Genomic DNA, 10,646 nt, shown 5'->3' on the forward strand with positions numbered 1-10,646 from the left:
ATGACAGGCTACAGAAAAAGCCTAGCACGATGTAGGCCCCAGACTAAGCAGGATGTGCTAAGCCCCCAGCTTTCCCCAACCTTGCTCTTATTACTAGAAAGAAACTGCCAGGTTTCCTCCTTGTGGTAAGGAACCAATCAGAAGTTAGCTGGCGGACTCTAGATATGATAATAATTACTGATAATGGCAGAATGCAGTAACCTATCCCTCCATGGCCTCCAGATATAGCAATCTTTCCTTAGCTGCAGCTGACCAATCACCTCAGGACAGGTTCCCCCAGCCTGGAGATGCGCCAATCCTGAGACTGCAACTAGCAGACCCCTCAGATGACCCTCTCACCTGGCTCTACCCCCAATATATGCCCTGCCCCACTGCAGCAAGGGATTCCTCATACTCCACACACTGTGTCGGATGAAGGACCTGAGTTAACTCGTAATTTTTGCATTGGATCTGGTTTCTTGGTGGTTTGGGGGGTCCAAGCTCTGGGCACAACAGTATATACTATAGAAAAGTCTTTCAATAGACCTAAGACTACAGCAAACATTGAATTCATTAGCAATCCTATTTTTGTACTGCAGTATAGTATCTCACCATACAATACAAGCCTCCCTACTCCTTTAAAATATGGTATTAATAGAAAGACAGGGTCTTCCTTCTTTAGCCACTACTTTAGAAATGTTAAGATTAAGAAACAGACAGGCATGGTGACACATAGTTATAATCCCAGCACAACAGAAGCCACGTTTTTTAAAAAAAAGACTCACTGTCAAATCCAAAAAAACCCTTTCCCTCACCATATTCACACTACGGCATTTCCCTTTCCTCTTCCTTTTACTTTCAATTAGAGCTTCAGGTTCAGGGTTAATGAAAGATTACCTGGTCAATTAAAATATATTCCTACTTCAAATGTACAGAGCAATCAAGCCACAGAAGAGTTAAACACAGTGTGTGCATATGGGGTCAGGTTAGACGGCTCTTCCCCATCTTTCCAGCTGCCACTGTGACACAGATGGGCTATGGGAAACCCAATGGAGGCAGAGTATTCTAATCACTCACATTTCCACACAACTAACAAGAACCTTTATTTTTTTAAATAATTTATTTTATGTACATTGCTGCTCTGTCTGCATGCATGGGTGTGAGGGTGTTACACAGATCTTAAGAGTTACAGACAGTTCAACGCAATGTCCATCAAAATCCCAGCAAAATTCTTCAAAGACCTCAAAAGAACGGTACTCAACTTCATATGGAAAAGCAAAAAACCCAGGATAGCCAAAACAATCCTGTATAATAAAAGAACTTCTGGAAGCATCACAATCCCTGACTTCAAACTCTACTACAGAGCTACAGTACTAAAAACAGCCTGGTATTGGCATAAGAACAGACAGGAGGACCAATGGAACCGAATAGAAGACCCGGATATCAATCCACACATCTTCGAACACCTGATCTTTGATAAAGAAGCAAAAATATCAAACAGAAAAAAGAAAGCATATTTAACAAGTGGTGCTGGCATAACTGGATATCAACATGTAGAAGAATGAAATTAGACCCATATCTATCACCATGCACAAAACTCAAGTCCAAATGGATCAAAAACCTCAAGATAAAGCCAGCCACACTGAACCTCATAGAAGAGAAAGTGGGAAGTACACTTGAACACATTGGCACAGGGAAACACTTCCTAAATAGAACTCCAGCAGCACAGACACTGAGAAAAACAATTAATAAATGGGATCTCCTGAAACTGAAAAGCTTCTGTAAAGCAAAGAACACGGTCAACAAGACAAAATGACAGCCTACAGAATGGGAAAAGATCTTCACTAACCTCACATCAGACAGTGGTCTGATCTCCAAAATATACAAAGAACTCAAGAAATTGGACACCAAAAGAACACATAATCAATAAAAAAAAAAAAATGGAGTACAGACCTAAACAGAGAACTCTCAACAGAGGAATCTAAAATGGCTGAAAGACACTTGAGGAAATGTTCAACATCCTTATTCATCAGAGAAATGCAAATCAAAACAACTGAGATTCCATCTTACACCTGTAAGAATGGCCAAGATCAAAAACACTGATGACAACGTACGCTGGAGAGGTTATGGGGAAATGGGAACACTTCTGCAATGCTGATGGGAATGCAAGCTGGTACAACCCCTTTGGCGATTTCTCAGAAAATTAGGAAACAACCTTCCTCAAGACCCAGTAATACCACTTTTGGGTATATATCAAAAGGATGCTCAATCATGCCACAAGCACATGTGCTCAACTATGTTCATAGCAGCTTTGTTTGTCATAGACAGAACCTGGAAACAACCTAAATGCCCCTCGACTGAAGAATGGATAAGGAAAATGTGGTACATTTACACAATGGAGTACTACACTGCAGAAAAAAATAACAATAACTTGAATTTTGCAGACAAATGGATGGAGCTAGAAAACATTATTTTGAGTGAGGTAACCCAGACATAGAAAGACAATTATCACATGTACTCACTCATAGGTGGTTTTTAAACGTAAAGCAAAGAAAGTCAGCCTACAAACCACAATCCCAGAGAAGTTAGACAATAATGAGGACACTAAAAGAAACTTATATAGATCTAATGTATATGGGAAGTAGAAAGTAGAAAAAGACAAGATCTCCTGAGTAAAATGGGAGCATGGGGACCTTGGGGGAGGATTGAAAGGGGAAGGGGAGAGGCAGGGAGGAGAGCAGAGAAAAATGTAGAGCTCAATAAATATCAATAAAAAATGTATAAAAAAAGAAAAAAAAAGAGTTACAGACAGCTGTGAGCTGCCATGTGGGTGCTGGGAATTGAACCCAGGTCCTCTGAAAGAGCAGTCATGCTCTTAACCTCTGAGCCGTCTCTCCAGTCCTCAGACCTCTATTTTAAGAAAAACTTTTATAAATAGATTTACAAGGCCCAGCAGTGGTACACACCTTTAATCCCAGCACCCAGGAGGAAGAGGCAGGTGGATCTTTGAGTTCAAAGTCAGGCAGGTCTACAGAGAGAGTTCCAGGACAGGCTCCAAAGCTACAGAGAAACCCTGTCTCGAAAAAAAAAAAAAAAAAGACAAGCAAGGAGGAACACTGTGTCTAACAAGTACAGTTTCAGATTAACCAGATAAAAGTTCTAGAAGCCTGCTGTATAACACTGCTGACTTGTGCACTTAAACCACCTTAAACCACTCGGGTTTTGTTTTTGTTAGATTTATTTATTTAATGTACATTGGTGGGGGTTGCCTGCATGTATATCTGTATAAGAGTGTCAGATCCCCTGGAAGGGGAGTTAAAGACAGTTATGAACTGTCATGTGGGTGCTGATAACTGAACCGAGGTCTTTTGGAAGAACAGCCAGTGCTCTTAACTGCTGAGCCTTCTCTCCAGCCCCTAAGATGTTTTAAAAGAAAAAAAAAAAAGAAAACACTGACCTAGCAGAAAGCTGGGAAGAATCGCACTCTGAACACTTCAAGCAAATTTTATTTAAACTATTTCCCTAAACACAAAAATAAGAAAATACTCATTTCTCTACTTAGTGAGGATGTTAAACCCTTGCAATTTCCTAACTAGATAGAAAAGAAGCAGGACTTATTTGAATAAGTTCAGGCATGTCTGTTACCATGTGCAGCTTGAGTGCATGTGACAGTAACTAACCTATAGCAAATGCAGTGGCTCAGTAAGCAACACCCCAAATAAAGGCCTCAGAAGCAGATTCCCTCCAACTCCCCCAAGAGGCAAGGCATAAAAACTAGCAGGGTATAGTAGCACAAGCCTTCAGTCCCAGCACTGGGAAGCAGATGCAGGTGGATTTCTGTGAATTTGAGACCAGCCTGGTCTACATAGTGAGTTCCAGGCCAGTCAGTGATACATAGTGCCCAAAATAAATAAACTAATTAACTGGAACTCAGAACCCATTTCACTCAAAGTCAACCATAAAACAAAACCAAAAATACCACACTAGGGGCTAGGAATATAGTTCAGAGGTAGAGCACTTGCCTCTCATGCTCAAGATCCTAGGCTCCATTCCCAGCAGCATCACTACCCCCCACACAAACAAAAGCACTTTGTTTTAAAACTACTCCTCCTACTCTTCTGTGCAACAGGCTGCAAACTCCCTGGTTGAGTATAGATCTTAAAACCCCATTACAAGCCGGGCAGGTGTAACACTCCTTTAATCCCACCAACTCGGGAGGCAGAAGCAGGTGGATCTCTGAGTCAGAGACCAGCCTGGTCTACAGAGTGAGTTCCAAGACAGCCAGGGCTACAGAGAAAGAAAGCCTGTCTCAAAATACCAAAACCAAACCAAACATAACAACGACAAAAGAGACTCCTATTCTAGAAAGGGACCTGCCCCATACCTGACAGGAAGAAATGACACAAATCAGGGGCCAAAAAGACCCTCACAGAAAGGAGGTCTTGCTGGACTTCCCTCTCAATCCATTGTTATCAGATTAAACACCACATCCAATCCTATATCTACACAGCTATCCATTACTGAACCTAAGCATAAAAGTGGGTGATTCATCCTGAGTCTTTGGCCTTCATTTTAAGTGCTCCATACAGGGAGTAACTTGTTATTTCTTACAAGTTATCAACCATGAGTTCTTCCCTAGAAACATGCCACCCAAGCTGGCCTCAAACTCCCTATGTAGGCAACACTGGTCTCAAACTCCTATCCTCTTGTCTCCTCCTAGGTGCTGTGACTACAAGCATGTATGATCATATCTAGCTCTTATCTTCAATTTAAAGATGAAGAAACTGAAGAACATGTTCAGTAACTAGCCCAGAGTAACTTATACACCAGTAAAGTGTACAGTCAGGGTCTGAATCCAGAGCTTACGCTGCTGGGAGAACCAATCCATGAGTCCCAACCAGCCTGCCATATTACCTCACAGCTCATCTCTAACCTTTCTAGACTTCTAGCCACTATAGCTTCACTGGAGCATTCTGGCACATTCACTGCTACAAGAATGTACTGTTTGACATACTAAGTATCTACTGTAATGAATGAACTAACCTATGGCATTTGAGGGATTTTGTTTTGTTGATTTCCTCCAGACATAGGCAGCTCTTTAGCTCAGGCTGAAAATATTTACTACCTGTTCCATGCCTTTCCAGACATAATCTGTTGTATATCCCAGGCTGATCTGACATTTACTACCTGTCGCAGGCTAAGTCTGAACTTATAGTCCTCTGGCCTCAGCTTCCTGAGTACTAGGATTAGAGTTTTGTACCATCATACCTAGCTCTTCATTTTACCCTGATGGCAAGATTTAACACAATTCACAACCAAAACATCAGAATGCATTCAGTAATCCCCTACTTCTTCAGACCCACTGCCTTTCCCTGTGCATGCAGGATTCCGTGCACATCACCAACTCGAGTCCTGGGCTGCAAAAGGCGGGTCTCTCAAACAATGTAAGTGTGACTAACAACTGAGAGCCGTTACATAAGGGTTCCTGCTTTCTGTCTCAGTAAGCATTACCCTCTACCCAACTGGCAAGCCTTATACCACAGCCACGCTCTGCCTTTCTCTCTTTTCCTTATTTTGAAACATCTATGTTGCCCAGGCTAGCTTCAAACTAAACTACTTCAGTTTTCTGAGTGCTGGAATTACCAGCATGTACAACTACGCCCAAGCTTTCAGTTTTAGCCTCTTTCCCTTTCTTTCTGTGGCCACCAAGTCCTACTGTTGTCTATACTGGTATTTACAGGTGACCACCTCAGTACCTCAATCATCTGACCAAATTCACTGCCTCTAGTGTCTCTCACCAATCTATTCTCCACACTACCCTGGCACACTCCAAGACAGAAATGTTTTCATCATTCCCTTCTTAGAAAAATGTGACAGCCCCCAGTCCGCTATTGCCTCCCTAGGAAATCCAATGTCCTTCCATCCCTGGCCCAACTTCAACTCCAGACTCACTTCCAGCTACAAAATGCAGCTCCTACCCTCAGACATTTGTTTCTTCTCCCCACTGCAGCACATTTCTGGTTCTCATTTGAAGCAGACCGCAAATGTCTTTTCTGTAACCACAATTCTCTCCTACCACCCGAACCAAGAGCAAACCATCTTCATTCCTGTCTCCATAGCCTTTTATACAGTGCCGGCATAGCGTTGTTCATACTAGAATTACTTCCCACTGAACTCCTCCTTTGGCTGGTTTGTCGTTTTTAAGATTTATTTTATGTATATGTATTTTGCTTGCAATATGTCTATGACCCATGTGTACACCTGGTGCCCATGGAGGTCAGAAGAGGTAATGGGATCACTTGGAACTGGAGTTATAGATAGTTATGAGCCATCTTCTGGGTGCTAGGAATTGAATCTGGATTAACAAGTGCTCATAACCCCTGAACCATGTCTCCAGCCCTAAAGTTTTGGGTTTTTTTTTGTTTTGTTTGTTTTCTTTTCTTTTTTTTTTTTCTTTTTGGTTTTTGAGACAGGGTTTCTCTGTATAACAGTCTTGGCTGTCCCGGAACTCACTATGTAGAGCAGGCTGGCCTCGAACTCACCAAGATCCGCCTACCTCTGACTCCCAAGTGCTGGGATTAAAAGTGTTCCAAACCACCACCCAGCAAAAGTTTTTAATGGACCCATCTTTCTTCTCTGTCCACAGAACCTAGGCATTTAATGGGACTCTGAAAGGTTCTGAATTAAACATGGCCATTACGCTGTAGTGGGGCTTCCTGATGGCAACGTCTCCAAAAGCAACTAGAGCTAGGGTCAGTGAAATGGCTCAATGGATAAACACACTTGCCAACAAGCCTGAAGGCCAGAGTTTATAATCCCCAAGACCCCCAAATAGACAGAGAGAACCAACTCCCACAGTCTTATGATGGAGGAGGATTAACTGTCTATGTGTTACTTTCATTGGTTAATAAAGAAACTGCCTTGGCTTTTGATAGGACAGCAGTTTAGATAGGTGGAGTAGACAGAACAGAATGCTGGGAGGAAGAAGGCAATGAGGCAGTCGCCATGACTCTCCTCTCCGAGACAGCTGCAGGTTAGAATCCTCCTGGTAAGCCACCACCTCGTGGTGCTACACAGATTATTAGAAATGGGTTAGATCAATATGTAAGAGTTAGCTAATAAGAGGCTACAGATAATGGGCCAAGCAGTGTTTAAAAGAATACAGTTTCCGTGTAATTATTTCGAATAAAGCTAGCAGGGTGGGCGGCAGGAAGCGGCCTGCCGCTCCTTCTACAGTCTTATGACTTCCACATGCATGTTCTGGCACATGTACCCACACCCATAACAAATGTAACTCTTTTTTTTTGGTTTTTAGAGACAGGGTTTCTCTGTAGCTTTAGAGCCTATCCTGGTACTAACTCTTATACACCAGGCTGGCTTCGAACTTACAGAGATATGCCTGCCTCTGCCTCCTGAGTGCTGGGATTAAAGGTGTGCACCACCACCCCCCGGTTCAAATGTAACTTTAAATGTAAGAAAATAAAGGTCTAATATCCCACCTGCCAAGTACCACTTTCAGTGCTGTGTGTACACTGTCTAGGTCAATTCTCATAGAACCGAAAGAGGTTAAGTACTATTACTTCCTTCTATGCCACAGATGGTGAAATGAAGGCCTGGGAAGATTTGGAGACCTGTATCCATAGCTAATAGCTAGCATTGCCAGGATTTGAAAGCAGGCACTGAATATAATGATTGCGATACCAATTATGCAGTAATGATAAACTTATGTTTCAGAAAACATGGTGCAATCCAATATAAACTGAGCAGACGAGGTGGGTTGGAGCTGAACTCTAATGACTTCACCATCTTTTTTAATATTCCCATATATAAAACAGTCTATGAAATAAAATGCCAATTCTGTTTTGGTGGCTTGCAATCCAAGGCCCATAGTTTCTTAGTAACAGAGCCCACTTCTACTGGCATGTCTCCATTTTATCTAGAGAATAACGACACACTGTGATGATACAGGAGAGGTCATCCCTTCCTAGTTTCTTGCGCAGAAAGAGATAAACCTCCAGTATCAAGGGTCTACCTACCTGAGGCTTCCTAATGCATCTGTGGGGTGGGGTGGAGGGCCAGGAGTATCTACTGAAGGCACCTTTATCCTCTTCTTGGAATTAGGGTAGGAAGGGAAAAGAGAGGATCCTAAACAAGACCTCCAAGTTTGCTGCGGAGGAAGACCAGGCCCTTCTCCAGCTGCTTCTCCCGAGCCTCTAGATTCTCAAGCTTCTGATTTTTCCTGAATTCACGACGGATGGAAGCAAAGTAGAAGTCTCGATCGGTGTAGCGAAGCTCTCGGCCTTGGCGCAGCAGAGCCCGGTATAGACTCAGAACCGCCTCTCGGCTCCACGGGGCCATGGGGGACTGACAAGCACTAAGCGTCTCACTCTAGAAACAGAAGACACAGAGCCTAGAATCAGCATTGATGACAGCGTAGTGCCTTAGACACTGGGTCAGAGGTTCCTAATGCCAGACTCAGAGACTTCTAAGGATTTCATGGTAGAGCTGGGATGAGATCCCCTACCTCTCAAAAGCTTGCCCTCCTGGGGAAGTTCAGCGTATGGGTCACTGAAGCTCAAGAATTAGACTGCCTGAGCCTGAGTCCTGGCTGTGCCACCCACTGCCATGGCACTTAGTATAAAGTACATAACCCCCACTGAATACCAGCTTCCTCACTGTAAACCAGATAACCACATCACGAGAAGACCTTCTGTATAAGGATATTTCACAACGGCAAACCGCTGTACCGGAACTCTACCAGAAGGTATGGCCTAATGTGGCTAAAGACAAGGATTCAGCCACATCTGCCTCCTGGGACCACCATATTACCTTGAGAGGCTTTCTTCGTTGCAATTGTTGTTTTAATTACGTTTTTATTTTTTACTTTACGTGTACGGGTATTTGCCTGAATGCTTGTCTGCACACCACTGTATACCTGGTGCCTTCAGAATCTGTGTCACAGTTCCGAGACTGAAGTTATAGAGAGTGGTAAGCCAACATGTAGGTGCTGAGAATTGAAATCGGGTCCTCTGGAAGAGCAGTCAGTGCTCTTAACCACAGAACCATTCCGCTACCCCTCTGGTTTTTTTGTTTTATTTTTGCTTTTGTTTAGTCTGGTTTTTTTGAGACGGGGTCTCTCTGTGGAACCCTGGCTGTCCTGAAACTCACTATGTAGACCAGGCTGGCCCCGAACTGAGATCAGCCTGCCTCTGCCTCCCGGGAGCTGAATTTAAAGGTGTTCGACAGGTAACTGACGACGTTCCCAGAAGGAAGTTTTTCGCCCACCCGCCACGACAATCCAGACTCTAACTTGCTGGAATGAAGGGACCTTACATGTGCAGCACTTCCGGGTGTTCTGTAAACTTTCCCAGCAGGGGCCCAGTGCACACCAAGCTCAGAACTATACTGGAAGGAGGAATCCTCCCGAAATCCCTACGTGAAAGAAACGGTCGTTGTAGGAACCTAAATGTGTTTGAGGGGTGAAGGGAGTATTTGGTTGGAAGAAAAAAAAAACGATCTGGACTTTGGTCCCAAGACAGGAGCAATAGCCTCCGACCACTCTAACTTCCAGCGCGAACCTGGACAGGCCACCGTCTCTGTATCTTTTCCCTCAAGTGCAGAGCAGCTCCCCTTGGCCCTAAGGGTCTCCGGCGATGCAAGAGATGCAGAAAACCAACGGAGCGCTGGGAGGAGAGCGTCACGCAGAGACTAGAACAAGGTCGCTGAATGATCAGCTATAGGCCCCGGTCGGGGTACAACTCCCGGAGGGCGGAGACGGAGAACCCTGGGCCAGGCAGGCTTGATGAACCCCGGTCTGAGGCGGGGCGGGACGAGGCTAGGAGGCCCCAGAGGAAGCCGGTAGCCCCGGCCAGCCCGAGCGCAAGAGGGCGATCCCCGGCCGCCCTAATTCGCTCCCTCACTCACCCGTGGGCCACGCGCTACCTCTCCTCAAGACTCTCCACTCGCCCAGTACCTCTCTCGGGGTCACCCATCAACATGGCCCCTTTACTTCCGGGGCACGACCTCGCTCGCGGGCCGATAGAGACCAGGCTGTGAGGACGGAGGCGGGCAGAGGCGGAAGGACTTCCGGTCGGCCCCTCTGCAGCCTCCCTCCGGGGGCGGAGCCGGGGGCTTAGTAGGGCCCTGACCATCTCAGGGCTCCGCCCATAGACGCAGCCCCGCCTCCTGAGTGACGTCACCCAACCCCGCGGGCCCCGCCTCCTAAAGCAACGCTGCGCGTGTCTGTGTTGAGGCTGCTCTGGGTGGGTGTGGTCTGAGGGAGGGGCAGCTAGTCCTCGCCCTCCGCCTGCTGCCAGCCTCTAGCTGGCGATGGGGTGTGGAGTTCTGGAGTTTAGGAATCTGCCCCCGCCCCAACTTGACTGGTGAGATGACAGGCAGTTAGTTCAGCGATTACCAAACTCAAACTGGACCAGAGATGACTTCATGAACCGCCTGTTGTGTTCCAGACACTGGACTGGACACGTCACACTGCGTTTTGTTCAACCCAGCATCATTATTCCAGTTTTACAGGTGGGAAAATCAAGGCCTAGAGAGACTGGGTCATTTGTACTGAGGGCTGAGCCGTGCAGAGGCTCACAGCGGGTCCCAAATTCAGTCTTCCTCCAAAGTATGTGTCTTTCCGTTCTTCTAGCCTGCCCTACTTTGCC

At 45.3% G+C, this 10,646-nt stretch overlaps 1 protein-coding gene across 2 annotated transcripts; it reads right to left on the reverse strand.

Moving 5' to 3' along the window:
* Positions 1 to 8,124: 8,124 nt before the first annotated feature.
* Miurf (mitochondrial elongation factor 1 upstream open reading frame) lies at positions 8,125 to 10,060 on the reverse strand. 2 transcript variants are annotated; one of them, XM_048454743.2, is made up of 2 exons: positions 9,904 to 10,060; positions 8,125 to 8,367 (listed from the first exon to the last, which is right to left on the reverse strand). In XM_048454743.2, the coding sequence occupies exon 2, from the start codon at positions 8,335 to 8,337 to the stop codon at positions 8,125 to 8,127; it is 213 nt and encodes a 70-aa protein (XP_048310700.1). In that variant the 5' UTR covers positions 8,338 to 8,367; positions 9,904 to 10,060. The 2 variants fall into 2 exon arrangements, with proteins under 2 accessions (XP_048310700.1, XP_085534542.1); XM_085678416.2 differs by lacking the exon at positions 9,904 to 10,060 and adding an exon at positions 9,558 to 9,703.
* Positions 10,061 to 10,646: the final 586 nt, after the last annotated feature.

This window comes from Myodes glareolus, chromosome 19 (assembly GCF_982192425.1).
Source record: "Myodes glareolus chromosome 19, mMyoGla1.1, whole genome shotgun sequence".
NCBI lineage: Eukaryota > Metazoa > Chordata > Mammalia > Rodentia > Cricetidae > Myodes > Myodes glareolus.